The sequence below is a fragment of the Thamnophis elegans genome, chromosome 14 (genome assembly GCF_009769535.1).
Source record: "Thamnophis elegans isolate rThaEle1 chromosome 14, rThaEle1.pri, whole genome shotgun sequence".
Classification (NCBI taxonomy): domain Eukaryota; kingdom Metazoa; phylum Chordata; class Lepidosauria; order Squamata; family Colubridae; genus Thamnophis; species Thamnophis elegans.
The window spans coordinates 36,018,463-36,038,722 of record NC_045554.1 but is presented as its reverse complement, the minus strand read 5'-3'; the positions used below and the strand labels follow the sequence as shown (position 1 = coordinate 36,038,722).

The 20,260-nt window shown below is 43.8% G+C and overlaps 1 protein-coding gene across 4 annotated transcripts; it reads right to left on the bottom strand.

Moving 5' to 3' along the window:
• Positions 1 to 748: 748 nt before the first annotated feature.
• PDP2 (pyruvate dehyrogenase phosphatase catalytic subunit 2) lies at positions 749 to 18,611 on the bottom strand. Of its 4 annotated transcripts, none has more exons than XM_032230603.1 (3): positions 18,560 to 18,611; positions 14,615 to 14,679; positions 749 to 2,570 (listed from the first exon to the last, which is right to left on the bottom strand). In XM_032230603.1, exons 2-3 carry the CDS (start codon positions 14,624 to 14,626, stop codon positions 909 to 911), a joined length of 1,674 nt encoding a protein of 557 aa, XP_032086494.1. In that variant the 5' UTR covers positions 14,627 to 14,679; positions 18,560 to 18,611; the 3' UTR covers positions 749 to 908. The 4 variants fall into 4 exon arrangements, with proteins under 4 accessions (XP_032086494.1, XP_032086493.1, XP_032086491.1 ...); XM_032230602.1 differs by lacking the exon at positions 18,560 to 18,611 and adding an exon at positions 17,528 to 17,622; XM_032230600.1 differs by lacking the exon at positions 18,560 to 18,611 and adding an exon at positions 17,037 to 17,123.
• Between the last annotated feature and the right edge of the window lie 1,649 nt (positions 18,612 to 20,260).

Here is a 20,260-nt window from a genome sequence, read left to right as displayed (position 1 = left end):
AAGATAATTCATCTCTTCCCCTGGGTGCAATCTTTTCACTGATGGTCATTTTGGAGACCTCGTAGAGCAGAGGTCTTCATACTTGGCAACTTCAAGACTTGTGGACTTGAACTCCCAGAATTCTCCTGCCAGCATAGTTGGCTGGAGAATTCTGGGAGTTGAAGTCCACAAGTCTTAAAATTGCGAGGTTTGGGGACCCCTGTCATAGAAGAAGAGCACTATCTGCCATTCCAATTTACTTTAGAAATTTGGAACATCACAAGCAACTCGCACATGTTTCCAGCTAAAAAGTTTAGTTTCTACTTAAATAACCATTACCAGTTTCTCCCCGGCACCCAGGGGTGATATGCTACCAGTTCGGACTGGTATGCCTGAATCGGTAGTAAAAAAATGCTACTGGTTTGGGTGAACTGGTATTTCCGACGATCAGCTGTGATGTGCGATTTATATTGGCTAGAAAGCAGGACTTCCTGCTTTCTAGCTAATCTAAATCATGTGGCATAGTGGACTCCTCCCCTTTCTGTTCTACTTACCTTTGCAGGGACACTCGGTAGCAGGATCCACCCACCCACCCGTCCGTTTTTGACGCTCAGCGCATGCACGGAAGGTCCTACGCATGCACGGAGATGGTGCGTGCCCTCACATTTGCGAACCAGTAGCGAAGGTAAGTAGATTTCACCCCTGCCAACACCCAATTGACTACAAAACCCAAGCATTCCACTAAAATCAAACGATTGCCCCCAAATTATTTTACAAGCCAAAAATGAATGGATTTTTATAGGAATTCGTGGCTTACAGAGAACTAAACTTGGTCTCCTGAAGGCAGGACAGAGTTTTTATGGGTGAGGCTCTCATGCAAGAATCTTTCAAGGAATTTGAAGTGAAGTGACCCTTGGAATTCATGTAACTCAAGATCTTTCTTCCTCCTCTTGATAGTATCTGTCAATTACATCTGAATTAAAATAGACTACTGTAACCGTGATATCATCCCTATACATGCGTGCTAAGTCATCGGGAAGAGTCAACATTGCCATTAGCTTTTCCTGGTCTACCTCTCCATACTCATTAGTGCCAATGGCATGTCTGATAAGGTGGGTTGCCACATTCTGGTCAGAGGGCTGGGCAGTACGGACCTTCCTCCGAAGTAGCAAGTCTTGTACATACCCCAGACTGGTTGGTTTCTTAAAAGTGAGCTGAGTTTTCTGGACATCATCTTCCATTATATGGTTTGCAACGAGCTGGACCACCTCTTCATTGCTCAACATGTCCCACAGGCCATCAGAAGCAAGAACCAAGAACTTATCCTGCCGCCTGATTTTGTGGTAAGTGACCTCTGGCTCAGCTGTTAAATAAGGTGGGGTGTGGTAACACGGAGGGACATACTCGTAGATGTTTAAATCCTCCAGGTTGCAGTGGTTGTTGAGGATGCTCTGCTGGAGATCCTGACTCCATTTGAACATGACGTCTCCAAAAGCTCTGGTAGGCATAAGGACGCCCAGCAATCTGTCGTTCATAATGAGGGTGTTCCCTTCAGAAGATGGGTGCGCGCCTTTCAACCGCGAGATTTCCGACACATTGAAAGCGTTGTGATCTCGGGTAAGGGGTAAAGCAGACCAGGAGCCATTGGGGTTCTGAACGCCCAGGATCACCCGGCAGTCCCCAGCATTTGCAACATGCAGGTGAGCCTGGTCAACATGAGCTAAGCAAGCCGTTGCGCCCGAGAAAGCCACCTGCAGAGCGATATCTTTCAGAAGTTCGTTCTTGGAAGGTGCCTGAGCTTCCAACGATATGTCTGAATCCAGCCGTTTATAAGCACCGATCAAAGCTTCTTCCATCGTCAGCCCAAGGTCTGCGTCCGAGTTCAGTAAGTCTTGCCAATAATATCTGAGCTTTTCCAGGTACACGGAGGCAACCTCGTGGAAGAACCTGTCGTTGGGGTGTTTGTGCCACTGGAGAATAGGCAGAATCGGCTTCATAGATTCCACGGCCATCTCAATCTCTTCCAGCGTTTGCCGAGACAGCAGAGAAACGGCAAGGTAAGAGAACAGCCTCTCGCTAACCGACTGAGCACAGGAATAGCCAGCATGGCCATCAAAGACTCCAAACATCATTCCCCTCGTCTGCAAACAGGTTGCCGCACTTCGGCGGTCTTCTATCGGCACATTGGCTGCCAGGTGGTTGGACTCGAATTTCAATACTGGGCTGGGATTTTTCCCATCAAATTCAGGGACGGTGTAGGACAACTCGCTCGCCCTTAAGACCTCGTTGATCTGGGATGGTGTCAAATGGAAGGAGAAGTCTTCTTCCTCAGTGGAGGTGTGTCGGAATGCTTTTCCCAGGGGGAAAGGGTGGTGATTGATCTTGCAACTGCAGCTTGCTGGGGACCAACCTAAACGACCTTTGGCAAACAGATTTTTCCATGCTTGATTTTGGGAGATAACGTATCTGGAGTAGAGGCGTCCTCCTCTTCCAGGCAAAGTGGCAACAGCGGATCTTGAAATAATAACCCAGGTAGGCATAATGCCTATCATACAATTCCTTAGACTTCCAATCAGCAGGTTCTGGAAAGTCTACAGGTAAAACGAAAACACAATTAAAGGAGAAAACAGGAAGATTGCATAATCTCTACAGCAAAAGGGTTGACCAAATTATTTTCTACCAAGAGGCTCCCGAAGACATAATCGCTTATGATTGTTCTCAATAATAATTTTGTCTGCATAGGCAACTTACACTCATCAATCTGGCAACATTCACATGGAAGAAATTAAACAATATGTCTGGAATCTTAACAGGGGTCAGCAGTAGGACACTTTCATAATTGCAATATCCCTTCTACTTGGAAACCACTTCTGGACTTTGTGCTTGAGGGGGAAAAAATGAAACTTTGATTTTGGGTTTCCCCAATCAGATAGGATTGCTATTATAGAAATGGCTAGTATATATTATTATGTAAAAATAAAAAGTTGAGGTTCGATGTTATTAACTTATTCTATTGTGCCACAAGGAGTCAAAAGTCAATCTTTTCTGTTTCTTTTAGCTTTTACCCTCTTCCTCTTCCCTTTCTCATCCCGTTCCCCATTATTTTCCTTTTTCTTTGTATTTCTGCATTTTACGTTCTGATTAATAAAATTTGCAATCTCCAAGATTTCATAACTGCAGCCTCTCAAAATAGCCTACACGTCCTTACAAAATTCAGTATTTATAAAATTTTCAAAAATGGTAATGGTAGAAATCTTTTGAGACGGATTGCTCAATCTTTTGAAGCTTTGGGCTTTTCTTACATAATTTCTGGTAATGGTATGTTGGAATGACCTTGAAGAAAAGAGGAAGAGCCACAGCCTAGACCAGGGGCATCAAACTCAAGACCCAAGGGCCGGATTCAGTCCACGGGGTGCTTAGATCTGGCATAATGGCTATTTAAGTGGAAACTAAACTTTGTAGCTAGAAACGTTTGTGAGTTGCTTGTGATGTTCAAAATTTCTAAAGTAGATTGGAATGGCAGATAGTGCTCTTCTTCTATGACAGGGGTCCCCAAACCTCACAATATTAAGACTTGTGGACTTCAACTCCCAGAATTCTCCAGCCAACTATGCTGGCAGGAGAATTCTGGGAGTTAAAGTCCACAAGTCTTGAAGTTGCCAAGTATGAAAACCTCTGCTCTACAAGGTCTCGAAAATGACCATCAGTGAAAAGATTGCACCCAGGGGAAGAGATGAATTATCTTCCTGAGGACCTGGAAACAGTGAAGGACTGGCCTGTGGTGTCTCTGCCAGTGAAAACAGAGCTCAGGAGGGCTGTGTGAGGCTCTCCCAAGCTCCATTTTCACTGGCAGAGGGTTGCAAGAGGCTGTCACAGCTGAAAATGGAGCTCGCTTTTCACTGGCAGAGCCCTTGGGCCCACAGGCGCCCCTGACAGGAGTGACATCAAGCTGTCCATGCCCACCCTGGCCACGTGACCCGTCAAAACCGCGCTTGACTAAGCCGCGCCCGATTAAACCGCGTCGCTGATGTCATCAACAGGGCGACAACAGCCAGCGCGGAGAAGGAAGGGCGCTTTAAATAGCGCTTTGAAAGCAAGCCGATTCAACTTAAGGTAAGGGTTAGGATTAGGGTTAGATTTAGGGTTAGGGTTAGGTTAAGGGTTAGGGTTAGGGTTAGGTTTAGGGTTAGGTTTAGAGTTAGATTTAGGGTTAGGTTAAGGGTTAGGGTTAGGTTAAGGGTTAGGATTAGGTTTAGGGTTAGGTTAAGGGTTAGGTTTAGGGTTAGGTTTAGGGTTAGGTTTAGGGGGGGTTAGGTTTAGGTTTAGGGGTTAATTTTAGGTTTAGCGTTTACAGCGTGCTTCTGTCTCCGCGCTGTTGTCGCCCTCTTGATGACGTCAGCTACACGGTTTCGTCGAGAGCGGTTTAGTCGAACGCGGTTTTGTGGTGGAACCCCCTGGCCATACCATCTCCCCACCCCCGATGACAAACACAACCCTGATGTGGCTATCAATGAAATAGAGTTTGACATCCCTGGCCTAGATAATCAAAAGGTATCTCAGTCCACCCAAAAAAAGGGCGTGGGAAGCATCTCGGAAGGGACCTACCCTATGTTTCTGGAAAGTAAAAGTAAAGGAAGGTGAAAGTGCTTTCAAACATGCAAGATTCTGTTACTGTAACCTTACAACAAAGGTAGCATCAACTCATGGTTTATATTTCTTGTTTGGACTATCTGATCAACAATATCTTAAAGAGCTGTGGTGGCACAGTGGCTAAGTGCAGTATTGCAAGCTAATTCTGCTGACTGCCTGGGGTTCAATCATTACCAGGCTCAAGGTTGACTCAGCCTCCCATCCTTCAAGATGGGTAAAATGAGGAGCCAGATTGTTAGGAGCAATAGGCTGACTCTGAATACTGCTTAAAGTGGGCCGTAAAGCACCGTGAAGCGGTATATAAGTATATAAGTGCTACTGCTATTGCTATTTCAGGAATACAATAGGTGGAACATTATGACATATAATGATCTTGAGAGCTTTCAAACATGGTATCGGACCTGGGTACTTGAGAGACCGCCTCCTGCCAATTACCTCCCTTCGACCAATTAGATCCCACAGATTAGCCTCCTCCGGATTCCATCAATTAGCCAGCGCCGACTGTCGACCACCCGGAGGAGGGCCTTCTCTGTGGCTGCTCCGGCCCTCTGGAACGATCTCCCCGTGGAGATTCGGACCCTCACCACCCTTCAGGCTTTCCGCAAAGCCGTCAAGACCTGGCTGTTCTGGCAGGCCTGGGGCTGATGAGTTCCCAGCCCCACTCAAATTTGTTGTGACTGTTGAAGAGTTTTTTAATCTGTTTTTTGTATTTTGTTGTTTGCCTTGTTTGTTCTCTTTGTATTGCCCCTTTCCCTATCGGTTTGTTAGCCGCCCTGAGTTCCTTTGGGAATAGGACGGCATACAAGTTTAATAAAACTGAAAACTGAACTGAAACTGATTTCTTTTTAAGTAGGTGACACAGCAACCCATCATATATTGTGGATGCCCATTGCTTGAAAAGTCTGCTGATCTCTAGACCATCCAACAACATAGGTAGATTTCAAAACTGCCAACTGTAGGCATTGCTGGAATGTGTGTAGACACCAAGATAGCAAAAACTAGCATTTACTTAGTCCTCATCTCTTTTTACACAACATATGATTTTCTCCTGTGGGTTAATTTTTGTAAGTTTATGTCATCAGAATAGGGTGATGCGGTGGCTCAGCAGTTTAGAGGCTGGGCTTATCAGCTAGAAAGCCGGCAGCCCAAGTTTGAGACTTGAGCACCATGTGATGAGCTCCCTTCCTCCCCTCCGCTCCGGCCAACCTAGCAGTTTGAAAGCATGCAAATGCGAGTAGATAAATAGGTACCACTTCAGTGGGAAGGCAACAGTGCTCGGTGACATCATGGTGGCCACATGATCACAGAAATGCCTTTGGACAGTGCTGGCTCAATGGCCTTGAAACGGAGATGAGCACTGGCCCCTACAGTCAGCAGCAACTAGGAAAGTAAAATCCATAGGGATGGCTATTTTAGTTCACCAGAATGCACATTTTTTACAATTAAGGAAACTGCATTACCCAATGCTTTGCAGTGTTCTTTTTTCCAATAAAGACTTCTGACCCACTTCTCGTAAAATAGCTATAAATGAAAAGTTAGCCACCTCCGAGTCATCAACATCTCGCAAAATGCTTCACTTTAAAAAAAAAAAAATCCATTTTGTAACATCCCACATGCGGATGTAAAAATTGGATTTGAGCTTCATGGCTGGCATAGAAGAAACCCAATAAATAAGGTAGCATCGTACATTGGCTACCTATTTCTCTTTGGTTGCAATTTAAGGCACATTGTTTTGAGAGGAAATCAGGCTTATTGATATCAGAATACTTGTTTCTGAGTAAACATGTTCAGTAGTGAGCAAATAAAAAACTTGCACTGGTCTGGAACAGGGGTCAGCAAACTGCGGCTCTGGAGCCGCACGTGGCTCTTTCCTCCCTCTGCTGCGGCTCCGTCCCCGGTCGGTGCCACAATTTTGAGAGGAGCTTCCGGTGGTGGGGGGAGAGAAGCACAGTGTGCCAGGAGAAGACTCTATGGCAAGGGGAGGGTTTTCCAGTTGTCTCCACAATTGATAGGGCTTTCAGTTATGACAGGTAGACGAAAAAGTACGCCGCGCTAGGAGGAGACTCTATGGTGGGGGAACTGAACTTCCGGTCAGCTCCAGAATTGAACAGGGGGCTTCCAGTTAGGACCTTTGTGGCTCCCAGTGTTTTCTTTTCTGTGGGAAATGGGTCCAAATGGCTCTTTGAGTGTTTACGTTTGCAGACTCTGGGACCATCCTTACCTTGACAAACGTTAACCCAACAAAGAGTGGTCTATTATTGTAAAGGGTAAAGGTTTCCCTGTCTACTTGTGTCCAGTTCTAAGGTGCAGTACTCATATCCAGTTCTTGGCCAAGGAAGCCAGCATTGTCTGAAGACAATTTCTGTGGTCATGTGTCCAGCATGGCTATATGTCAAACACACATGGAATGTGTTACCTTCCCCTGAAGTGGTACCTATTGATCTACTTGCATTTGCATGCTTTTGAACTGCTAGGTGGGCAGGAGCTGAAGCAAGGAACGAGAACTCATCCCATTGGGCAGAGTTCAGGTCTCAAACCCGGGATGTCAGTCTTCAGCTGAGAAACTCAGCATCTTTCATCACTGAGCCATTGCATTGCGTACATACACAATAAAACATTTGACTGTGGACACCACTGAGTTAAATGAGCCCAGTGTAGATCTTCTACAGATGTTCTCCAGGGAAAAGAGTTATTCCTCTCCCACACCAATATGCTCCAACAGTTTAATTAGGGGCAACTCTTGAGTAAGAGGGACACGATGGCTCAGTGGCTAAGACGCTGAGCTTGTCGATCAGAAAGGTCAGCAGTTGGGCGGTTCGAATCCCTAGCACTGTGTGAGCAGTGAGCTCCCATTAGTTGTCCCAGCTTCTGCCAACCTAGCAGTTCAAAAGCATGGAGAAATGCAGGTATAAAAATAGGAACCAGCTTTGGTGGGAAGGTAACAGAATTCTGTGCGCCTTCAGCATTTAATCATGCCGGCCACATGACCACGGAGATGTCTTCAGACAGCGCTGACTCTTCGGCTTTGAAACAGAGATAAGCACCGCCCCCTAGAGTCAGCAACGACTAGCACATATGTGCGAGGGAAACCTTTACCTTTTACCTTTAGTAACAGCTGAGCCTGGCTTTTGATCTGTTATTGAGAAACATAAAGGAGAAATGAAAACAAAGCACAGGAGCATTTCCAAAGAAATTAATCTCTGGAGATACATAAGTCTACACTCTGTTTACCTGTGGTTGTTCTCCTTTTATCAAAGCTTGCAAGTAACTTAAATCATTAGGAAGTGTCCTATCTCAGTGGAAGAACACTGACTTCCTACACAGAAGGTTTCAATGTTAAATCTTCACCCAAAGCTGGAGAATTGTTTCTCAAAACTTTAGAGAAAGTTTCTCAAAACTTTCTTATCAGAAGCTGATTCACACATTACCCTGTATTTTGGTTGGTTCTATTTCAGTTAGTTCTGTGGAAATATCATTGGCAAAGAACGGATTAGAATCTAGTATAATATGGGAGCCAAACCAAGTGAGTTTTCCTCAACAAGCATGACTTTAAGACCTTTAAAGGACTTACACAAGAAACACCTGTCAGGTGGAAGAAATCAGGAGCCAGGACAGAGTTCAAAGCACTGCAATTTTATTCTATGATACCTACACACAAAAATCAGATTTACTAAGTCAGTGAGAATTGGCGCCAGATAAGAGTCAACGGATTTCAAGGGGAGCTGGAATTAGTTCTTACAGGGGTGTAGAGACTCCAAACTGATGATGTGTTTGACCCCACCCTCAGGCCCAGCCTTGTCATCTCCTACACTACCATGTAAAATAGGGTTCAGGATTTGGAGTGACCAGGACAAATTGATAACTTTATCAAGTTAAAAGATTCTCCCAAGATAAGCTTCTCCATACTTGACAATGATGGCCAAGAAAAGAAAAGAGGTGGAAAAACTACACCAATATGGAAATCTATTTAAAAAAAACAAAAACGGAGAAGCCCAAAATTAAATCCAAACCCATCCAGGTCCTTCCAGGAGGTAATTCTGCCAGGGTCCTATTAGAAGCTGGAGCTTCTAAGGAAGATGCTAATAGCTGGAATGCAGAGAATGTCAACATGCAATCATTTTCAACCGCTATTCAAGGGAGCGTGGGAAAAGAGAGACCAAGGAAGCTTGGAAGCAGGGAAGGCTCTATAATATTCTATTCCAGTGATGATGAATCTTTTTCTTATGGTGTGCCAAAATTGTCCGCGTGCATGCTATCTCACAGCAATTCAATCCTCCCCACACACCTGCACATGTGCACGCGACCCACCCACCCATCCCATGCATGCGTGCATGTTCCCCTCCCCAGGCTCCGGAGGCTTTCCTGGGGAGAGCGAAAATGGCTTCCCCCGGCCTTCTGGAAGGCCAAAAATCAGCTGGTCTGCATGGACATGTGTGCTGGAGCTGATATGGCTCCGTGTGCCACCTGTGGCATGCATGCCATCGGTTCGCCATCACAGTTCTATACCATCTTTCACTTTGCTCAGTATGTGTCTTTCTTTCCTGAAAACAAAAATTCCTACACTGTGCTTGTCCATGTAACTGGGGAGTATATTGTCCAGTTCTGCCAGCCCTTCGAGGTGGTCAGGATTCAAGGAACACACAGGGCAATAACTCCAGGAATATTTTATCGCTGTCTTGAAAGCTTGTTCTGAAGTTTCACCACCCCTTCTGAAAGACACTACAGCCTCTTCCTCATACTTTCTACTTTCCCAGAACTGAGTAATTTCTCTTCCCTCTTCCTCCTTTTAGCTTAGAACTAAATTCTTTTAACCACTTCTTCTCATTTCAAGGGGATTTGACATCAGATAGGGGTTAGCCCAATTTGTAAATTCCACCCACAGGCTAAAACTTGGCTGGAGGAATCAAGATTTCAGATAAACTCAAGGCTGCTTCCAATTCCAGACTTAAGATAAAGTACGGTGCTTTTCTAGCAGCTCGTGATGTGCAAATCCACACTGGTAAATTATCTGACTCATGACATCAGTAGAAGCAATCCCCAATTTTAATTCTGCAACTCAAGGTAGCTTTGCCCAAACTTGATGCAAAATAGGAGTAGGAAGGCAGGGTGGCTTCCTTCACCTCCACCCATTATCTGCCCTTGAGAAGGATCCCAGGAGAGAGAGGCAGGAAGGCAATAAACTGACTCAACCAGATTCTTCTTTCTCCTGGCCCTTCCCCATAATCACAACAGCCACTAACCGGCCAAGTAACAAAAATGCTGTTGTTCATTGATTGCTCCTTCAAACAATATTCACTGCTGTTTTATTGACCCTAATTTACCCTGCTTGCAAACTGCTTTGGGAGGGTAGCTATCTAAACGGCAGGATATTAAAATAGCTGACAACAAAGATAACAACCAAGGTGACTAGGGGGAATAGCAGCTATCACCTATATTGGAGAACAATTGCAGGAATTGTGCATGTCTAATCTGATGATGGCAAATCTAGACAGCATACTAAAAAGCAGAGACATCACCCTGCCAAGAAAAGTGTGTATAGTCACAGCTACAGTTTTCCCAGTTGCAACGGATGGCTGTGAAAGTTGGACCATAAGAAAGGCTGAGTGCCAAAGAATGGAGACCTTTGAACTCTGGTGCTGGAGAAGACTCCTGTGAGTCCCTTGGACTGCAAGGCAATCAAACCAGTCAGTCCTAGACGAGATCAACCCTGACTGCTCTTTAGAAGGCAGATCCTGAAGTTGAGAAACTCAAATACTTTGGCCACCTAATGAGAAGGAAGGACTCACTGGAGAAGAGCCTCATGCTGGGAACGATGGAGGGCAAAAGAAGAAGGGAACGACAGAGAATGGGGGGGCTGGATGGAGTCACCGAAGCAGTCAGTGTGAGCTTAAATGGACTCCAGAGGATGGTAGAGGACAGGAAGGTCTGGAGGAACATTGTCCATGGGGTTGTGATGGGTGGATACGACTTCGCAACAACAAATCTGATGAAAAGAAAGACTAGGGGTGACATGATAGCAGTGTTTCAACATCTAAGGTGCTGCCACAAAACACCTAAAAGCAGAACAAGAAGCAATGGGTGGAAACTAATCAGAGAGAGAAGCAATCTAGAACTAAGGAGAAATTTCCTGACAGTGAGAACAATTAATCAGTGGAACAAGTTGCCTCCAGAAGTTGTGAATGCCCCAACACTGGAGGTTTTTAAGATGAGATTGGACAACCATTTTTCTGAAATGGTCTAGGGTTTCTTCCCTGGGACATGGGTTGGACTAGAAGCCCTCCAAGTTCCCTTCCAACTGTTATCCTGTTATTATTTCTGTATCCATCCCATCAAGCCCAAAGGAAGTCCAGAATGGCATAGGTTCTCCTGCAGGGGGTTGGACTAGAAGACCTATTAGTCCCTTTCCAACTCTATTATTGTACTCTATGTGGTAATATGTCAGCTGTCAGTTTCTGGCGCCCTCCATCCTCAAAGAGTCCCTGCTCATTTCACAATTGGTCATGATACAATTTCTGCTCGAGACATGGGGAGGAAGAAAAGCAGTGAATGAACCCAGATAACACTCATAGAAAAGTCCTGGATTGTTTCATCAATTGGCACCACCTGTTTTTACTCTTTTGCATTAGGCATTGTGAAGTTACTGTCTCATAGCTGTTTCTGTCAGCCTCCCAAGCAGACCAGACAGGAAATACAACAAAGTGAGCTAATTCTGCTTTATTATAAGGCTACAATAAAAGAATCTTGCAAGTCTGGAAGAATAAATCTCCTGCCACCATTTCTTTTTACTGCCAAATAAGCTAGGGTGGTTTTTTTCTAAAAAAAAAAAAAAAAAATTCTCTATACTCAGTTGTTCAGCTGCAGGCTGCGTCCTTATCTGATCATCCTCTAGGCAGCATTTTTATTCCCCTTCCAAGGTCATTTTCACATACCATTAAAAGTTTCTATTTGCCCCCAAACTACAGCTGCATCAACACATTCTGCGAATCCATTTTTGTAGAATAAGCCATAATTGGCTGTTAAGACTTTGCTAAGCTGTAAATCACAGTTTAAATAGGAGTACCTATTCAGTGGTGGGATTCAATTTTTTTTACTAAGTTCTGTAGGCGTGGCATGGTTTGGTGGGTGTGGCTTGGCGGGCGTGGCAGGAGACGGATACTGTAAAATCTCCATTCCCTCCCCACTCCAGGGGAAAGTTACTACAAAATCCTCATTCCCTCCTGATCAGTTGGGACTCGGGAGGCAGAAACTAGATGGAGGCAGAACCAATCAGAGGTGGTATTTACCGGTTCTCCGAACTACTCAAAATTTCCATTACTGGTTGTCCAGAACTGGTCAGAACCTGCTGAATACCACCTCTTCTATTGATTTAAAAACAAAAACACCACATTACACTGTATCATATTCCTGGCAATGTCTGTGCCTGTAAATTTAATCTAGATTTTAGTTAATACTGAGCTGGACACAATTTCTGGCCATTGCATGGATGAACACTTGCTATCTCTATCACTATCGCTTTCCTCTTTTGTTATGTGTATGAATCTTATGATGTATAAAAAATTTTTCTAGTCACCTACTTGCAACTACGTGCCCAAAGTATGCAAATTTATGTCTGCTAATCAAAAACTCAACTATCCTGGACAGACTTGTTCAGTGGTAGTCAACCTGGTCCCTACCGCCCACTAGTGGGCGTTCCAGCTTTCATGATGGGCGGTAGGGGTTTTGTCCGATACTGAAGTACTTTCATTTTTTAAAATTTAATTGACTTTTTTTTAAAAATGTCATAGTATTATTTAAAAACATTTTCATTAGTTTTTCATAAAATCACCATTACTGTGTGGTTAGAAAATTTTACTACTAACTAACAGAGATCCAAAAGTGGGCGGTAGGTATAAAAAGGTTGACTACCCCTGGACTAGTTTGACTTGCAGCCCATGGTTTTCTTAGTAAATTATATGTATCTATAAATCAGTCCTCAATTTACAACCATTTGGAGTTACAACAGACCCTAAGGTCATATAATCAAAATTCAGGCAGTTGGTAACTGACATATCTTTATGTACAATGGTTGAACTTCCTAGTCAACTTCTGACAAGCAAAGATAATAAGGGAAGCCAGATTGCTTAACCATATGAGTCTGTGGTGGTGCAGTGGTTAGAGTGTAGTACTGCAGGCTACTTGTGATTGCCAGCAGTTTGGCAGTTCAAGTCCCACCAGCTCAAGGTTGACTCAGGGGGCAATATGGTGATTTTGTAAACCACTTAGAGAGGGCTGTAAAGCACTGTGAAGCTGTATCTAAGTCTTAAGTGCTGTTGCTATTCATTTAACTTCAGTGATTCGCTTAACAACTGGATGATTATTTAACAACTTATTTAGCAGTAGAAAATCTGGTCCAAACTGTGTTCAAAAATCAAGGACTACCTGTATATAACTCGGGTGAGAGCCATTGTCTACTTTCTCATTAAAAACAGAAGTTGTGTAGTTTCTTTTTGACAAATATAACATTGCCACTTTTTCTTCTGTTCGTTTCCAATGCAAATAGAAGAACAAGTGGAAATACTGTATTTGTCAAAAGGAAATTTCACAACTTCTGTTTTTAATGAGAAAGAAGATACTAGATCTTGCCTGTTATACATAGGTAATCCTTGGTTTACAACTGCAATTGGACCAGATTTTCTACTGCTAAACAAGGCAGTTGTTAAGTGAATAACTGAAGCGAATGTGATTGTTAAGTGAATCCAGCTTCCCCTGTTAGGAATATAATCTAACGGTTGGGTTGGCAATATATAAATCATATAGCAATGCTGTACCTGTTTCTTTAAATCATACTGTAAAATGTGATTGGTTGCTGTTTTCTTCAATTGGCCATAAGAGGGAACCAGAATGACTGTTAGCTCTCTGTTTTGTTAGATGCTGAGCTGAGCTGATCTGATCTGAGTGTTTTGGAAGCTGGCTGTTAGAAAGTGCCATGAGCTATTGTAAGTTTTGCAACTGCTAGCAAACTTTGAGTACTGAACTGATTATAAGATACTGGACTATGTTATTTGGATTATCCCTTAACTGAAATGTATGACTTGGACTGTTTGATGGACTCTGATACCTCTATTTCCACGAAAGTAAAAGCCTATTTAAACTGCAGTGTCTCTGTATGCTGGTTTGTGTGTTCTCCAACGACACTCTCACAACGCTTCTCTGAATGTACTCGCTCTCCCAACGGGGAGCTTACCTAACACTGGTTATGGACCCAGAGTGTACCAGACGTAGCTAAAGGAGAGTTGGTGTTGATACGCAATACCGCATACAGACAGCTGTTTTCATTAGTGATTGTTACTATCCTGGAGAAGATGGCGAGCGACCCATCAACAAACCTATCGATGAGAACCCAGTTGGATGGAACAAACTATGTTTCCTGGTCTATGAAATGCAGTCTACTCCTGCGTAGGGAAGGTTTATGGGATGCTGTACAGAATCCACCGGATGTAACTGCTTGGAGTCCAGATAACAATGATGATGCCAAAGGAGGATAACAGGGTTACTGCTACTTTAAAAAATGGTTTGTATGTTATACTGGATGGCCAGATGGCTAACACAGTTTATCGTAATGTTAAACTCCATGATGAATGCATACATTTACTACATAGACGCATGGGGCACGTTAATTTCAAGATGCTGCAACAAACTGTTAAGTTGGCAGAGGGAGTAAAAACTAAAACCATGCAGTAAATATTTAAACTGCAATGTTTGCAATCAGGAGAAAAGCAAAGTTGCTCCAGCAAACAGACTGAATGGTTTTAAAACAAAGGAACCTCTGGTTACTTATTATCTTTCCTTCGCCAGGTTTTTCAAATCATGTCTGCTTTCTTTTTCAGAGTTTCTTATTGCACTCCATTCTCATAAATTATAATCAATAAGTATTTTTCTATGTATAGAAACAAAGAAAATTTTAAAAAAAACTATCAGAATTATGAAACAATTCAAAGTTATTTACCTTATTAATCATTCATGTTTTGGCTTTTTCCAAGTATTAGCAAGGCAGATGTCCTTCACCAAGACCTGTTGAAAAATCAATGTGAGATTTTTTAAAAAAGATAGACAGAAACACGCCAATTGTCAGGGCCTGTAAAACAAAGTCATTATTCCTCTTTAACTGTAAATTTAAATGTATTCACAATATATACCTGACCATTAGATAAAGTTTGTTATAATTTCAATATCTCCAATATCTCAGCGGTTGCCACAAAGAAGAGGGAGTCAAGCTATTCTCCAAGGCATCTGAGGGCAAGACAACAAGCAATGGGTGGAAACTAACCAAGGACAGAAGCAACTTAGAACTAAGGAGAAATTTCCTGACAGTTAGAACAATTCATCAGTGGAACAACTTTCACCCAGAAGTTGTAAATGCTCCAACACTGGAGGTTTTTTTTAAGATGAGATTGGATAATCATTTGTCTGAAATGGTATAGGGTTTCCTGACTAAGCAGGGGGTTGGACTAGAAGACCTCCAAGGTCCCTTCCAACTCTGTTATTCTATTTTTATCCACAGGCAAAGATTTATTTTCCTTGCACAGAAAAAGGATCCCACTACAATGGGATGTACAAAAATTCTGGAAGACAGTGCATGCCACACAATAAAAAATTGCAGTGAGAAAAGTAAGCAGCCTTTTAAGGGCTGAATTTCCATATTACGCTGAAGTATCTTCCCCTCGACTCGGATCAGCTTCAGAAACACAAATACAAACTTGTTTTGAGTCTGAATATTATAGCCTTCTCTTTTATCATGCCACAGACATTGTTTAAAACAGCAATTTCCCACTCTGTAACTACACCCTTCACATAATTGCTTCACAACCTCAGTGCAAAATATAACGAGCAGCTAAACACCTTGGGGGATCAGGCCAGCTGAGCAAAACAGAACCTAAAATGTATCCAAGTTTTTAATAGTCACACATCCAACTAAACTGTTTGAATAACAGGTCAGCAGAAGGAATGTTATTTTAGTTCCTGATACCAATGTTTGTGGATGAGGTTTGCTGTTGGTTGAATTTGCTTTTGTGATGTTGTTAGGCTCATATTTGCATAGGCAAAAAGGTCAGCCAGCAAAAAACAGAACATGAAGAGAATCCAACACTGATAACTGGAAAAGTATCAGGCGGTTGATCTTTTCACACAGGCTTTCAAAAATTATACTGCATGCAGAATCACATTAAAGATGAGCCCCAGTGGTTAGAGTGCAATACTGCAGGCTATTTCTGCTGCCTGCCGGCTGCTTGCAATTTGGCAGTTCAAATCCCACCAGGCTCAAGGTTGACTCAGCCTTCCATCCTTCCGAGGTGGGTAAAATGAGGACCCAAATTGTTGGGGGCAATAGATTGACTCTGTAAAACGGAGGGTTGTAAAGCACTGTGAATAGGTATATACGTCTAAATGCTATTGCTATTTCAATGATCCAGGTTATTAAAGCAGCAGCATCTTATTTCAGGGTCTGGTGAAGGCTCCCGCACAGACCTTCCTGTTTAATGAACGGAAAGTAGCTGCATTCACACAGGTTACAAATCATTTCAAATCGCACATGATGAATGCACAGCTCTGAAACATGCACAGCTCCTTACTCTGTGAAAAGTAAACCAACAAGTAGAGAAACTGTTCCTCTACTAAACTTACACCCTAAGTTTTGTAAATCCATTCCCCACTTATGAGAGAGAGAGAGAGAGAGAGAGAGAGAGAGAGAGAGAGAGAGAGAGAGAGAGAGAGAGAGAGAGAGAGAGAGAGAAAACTTTAGCAAATGCACCCAGCTGCCCTCAAATCTTGCAACTTTGGAAAATGTCGGGATATTCTTTAGAATCTTTTTTCTTCTTTTCTAATACTTTATCTACATTTCTTCCCCCCTTGATTACTTTTCTTCTTCTTCCTTAATTCCAAATCTGCGCCGTTTTAATTCTGCTTTAACACGTCAAATATAAAAAAAATGGATTTTAGAAAGGAAAAGGGAATGTAGCGCCTCCTTTTTAAAAAAAAAAAATCTTCCCTACCGCACCAAATTTGCTGTCGCACCTTTAAGAGCAATAAAAAGAATCATATTAATAAAATGGAACAGCAACCGAATTGACAAGCTTGGGAACTAACTAGGCGTCCAGCTAGAGAGCTTCCAAACTTTAAAAGAGTTCCTTGGCAACTCCTGAACCCAGTTCCGTTTCTGGACTAGCGCCAATCCGATCTGCAGCCATGAACGGCTGATCCCGTTTACACGGCGCTCCTTTGATAAACCTACCATAGAGAAAGGAAATAACCTTAAAAACCAAAACAAGGCAACCAACCCTGTATTTTTTTTTCCCTCCAAGCGATTAATAGGTTCACTTGCTGAATTCTTGACACGCTGAAACCTCCGCGAAAAGAGGGAGAAAAAAACCTACTTTTCTCTCTTCTCCTTGCAAATCACATTCCGGTTTGGGGCGTTGAGTAGAAGCAGCAGCTGGATTTACAGTACGGCAAGGCAAAGCGAGGCTTCAATAGAGGCTTGGCTCCGCCCTTGGAATGCACAGCCATTGGCTGCAGCGGGAGGCGTGAGAGGGTGTTCAGCGAGCTGAATGGCGGCCGGCGGTGGCGAAGCCACGCCCCTCGCGCCAGTACTAACTCGCGTGGGGCTTTTCCGGCTGGGTTCCGCTGACCCCCTAGCGGCCGTTCGGAGTTTTGCAGCCTCAACCAGGCACGCAAGGAGAGTTCCGAACGCGTCGAAATCCGCCCCGCAGGGTTTCTTAGAACGTGTGAAGGGGCACTTATAGAACGTTTTTCGGGTTCTTTTGGATGCGGGCATCCCCAGGAATTAAAAGTGAACCGGTATGTTCTCAGGGAGAAGCCTCCACGCCCGTGCCCCCTTAGGAAGACTAGGGAAGAAAAGACCTACCTCGTGTCGGGTTGTGCCTGCCTGCTAAGCAACCGGGAGCCGTGTGAGTTACACGGAGGCGAAGCAAAAGCGCTCCTCCCCTCCTCTACGGGAAATGACAGCCAGCCCAACCCCAAACTCGCTTCCTCTGGATAGAATAAACCCGCCCCGCGTCACTTCTAGTAGGGAGGTGGACGACCCGGGAGCCTTTTGTTATAATTGAGTGTATCATCTGCACCTCTATAACTGCCTGGTTTGGTTCTGCAACCCAACAAGACAGACAGAGACTTCAGAGGATAATTAGAACTGCAGAAAAAACAATTATTGCCAAATACTTGCCTTCCATTGAGAACCTGTATACTTGCACGAGTAAAAAAGGGGGTTGTGAAAATAACTACAGACCCCTCACATCCCCGACATAAACTGTTTCAACTCCTACCCTCAAAATGGACTTATAGAGCAATGCACCCCAGAATAACAAGACACAAGGACAGTTTTTTCCCGAACGCCATCACTCTGCTAAACAAACAATTCCCTCAACACTGTCAAACTAGTCACTAAGGCTGCATAACTATTACTATTAGTCTTCTCATCGTTCCTATCACCCATCTCCTCCCACTTATGACTGTAGGACTGTAACTTTGTTGCTTGCATCCTTATGATTTATATTTATATCGATTGTTTCCCGATTGCTTATTTGTACCCTATGACTTTCATTAAGTGTTGCACCTTATGATTCTTGACGAATGTATCTTATCGTTTTTTGTACACTGAGAGCATCTGCACCAAAGACAAATTCCTTGGCCAATAAAGAATTCTATTCTATTCTTGCAAACTGGGAGATTCCCCCCACGCCTTTTAGTCAGCGTTTCCTTAACAAGCCTGGATGAAGTCGGTTTGCAATCCGGCTCAACCCTAACCCCACGCCCTGCCATCAGAACCCCGCTCTCCACCCACCCTCAGTAAAAATAAAACAAAAACAAAACAAAACAAAAAAGCCAGGAGCGCAGCCCCTGCAAACACGGAAAGCTCCACGTGCGCGCAAGTACCCACGTTCTCCAAAGCCGCGTGTCGACCCGTGGCTCTTGGGGTCGAAGAAGGGAAAAAGCCGACAAGGAGCAGCCCCGCCTGGATACGAACCCGCCCTCTGCCAACCTCGCTTGTCCTCGGATGGCCTCACCGGCTGCAGCTCCTGCGATCAAAGCCGAGCCCGCGGGTGGAGGCTTGGTGCCCGCCAGGCCTTCCTGTGGATTCCGACGTTGCACGAAACAGAGGAGGAGGAGGAGAAGAACATGCAAGCTTATTCCCTGGGTCGCCCAGCCGTTTTCAGCGCCTTGCAAAGCGCTGCAAAAGCCGTTTTCTGCTCTTTGGGAATTAGCTGGTCAAAGGTACATCTTTAAAGGGATTTTGGATACGGTCGTTAAAACTAATCCATGAATAAACTCTGCCGCCTTTAAAGGTGAGGCGAGAGCATTTGGGTAGGATTTCACCGGGGCCCTAAACCAGAAAATCCATTTTTTGCTTCTTCTTCTTCTTCTTCTTTTTTTTTTAGTGGACAGGAGGAACGAGGATGTTGATGGTGCAGATGGAAAAAAACCCAGGTTGACGTTTGTCACGTTTTTCAGTTGCAAGTTTTTCCAAATCAGAGGTTGGGTTTTTTCCATCCTAAATCAGGTACTTGATCTGCTGCTGTGTACTGTTATAAATGTCAGTGAGTTGGTAATTTTTGGCTTAATTCCCTATTTAGATTTAGGGGAAATGCCAAAAGACAAAATGCATCTTAAAAAAAAAACAACTTGTGCACCAAAGCCCTTTTTAAAAAGATGTTGAATGACACTTTCAGTTATAATCAATTAAAAAGCTGATGTACTATAAACCTCTGGAGAGCCGTTTGGTTTAAAAAGCCCACTTGCGTAGTAAGTGGATTTTGGACCACATTTGGAAAAGGATCCCCAAGAGGTCAAGACACTTCTGATTTAATCTCACTCATTACAACTATGAATAATAATAATAATCACAATATACAAAAACTCTCTAAGCATACCAATGTGCTAGGAATCCATTGGTGATTCCATTTTGCTGTCCAAATTCATGGAGACCTAACCCTAACCCGTGGCACGACAAAACTGCGCTCGACTAAGCCGCGCCCGATTAAACCGCGTTGCTGACGTCATCAACAGGGCAACAACAGCGAGCGTGGAGAAAGAAGGGTGCTTTAAATAGCGTTTTGAAAGCAAGCCGATTCAACTTAAGGTAAGGGTTAGGGTTAGGGTTAGGGTTAGGGTTAGGGTTAGGGTTAGGGTTAGGTTAAGGGTTAGGTTAAGGGTTAGGGTTAGGTTTAGGGTTAGGTTAAGGGTTAGGGTTAGGTTTAGGGTTAGGTTAAGGGTTAGGATTAGGATTAGGTTTAGGGTTAGGTTTAGGGGGGTTAGGTTTAGGTTTAGGGGTTAATTTTAGGTTTAGCGTTTACAGCATGCTTCTGTCTCCGCGCTGTTGTCGCCCTGTTGATGACGTCAGCTACGCGGTTTCGTCGATCGCGCTTTAGTCGAACGCGGTTTTGTGGTGGAACCACCCTAACCCTAAGTGGATCCCTGGTGGGATTTTCCCATGCATTATTCCAGGAAACATAGATAAGTGTTGTGACTCAGCAGATGTCTTCTGTGAGTCTTTTCAGGATGCAAGATTAACACTGCAGCTGGGGCTTGTGTGTGGAGTGTTCTGGGGATAAAAGGACGGATGGTGCCACGCCCTGGTTGC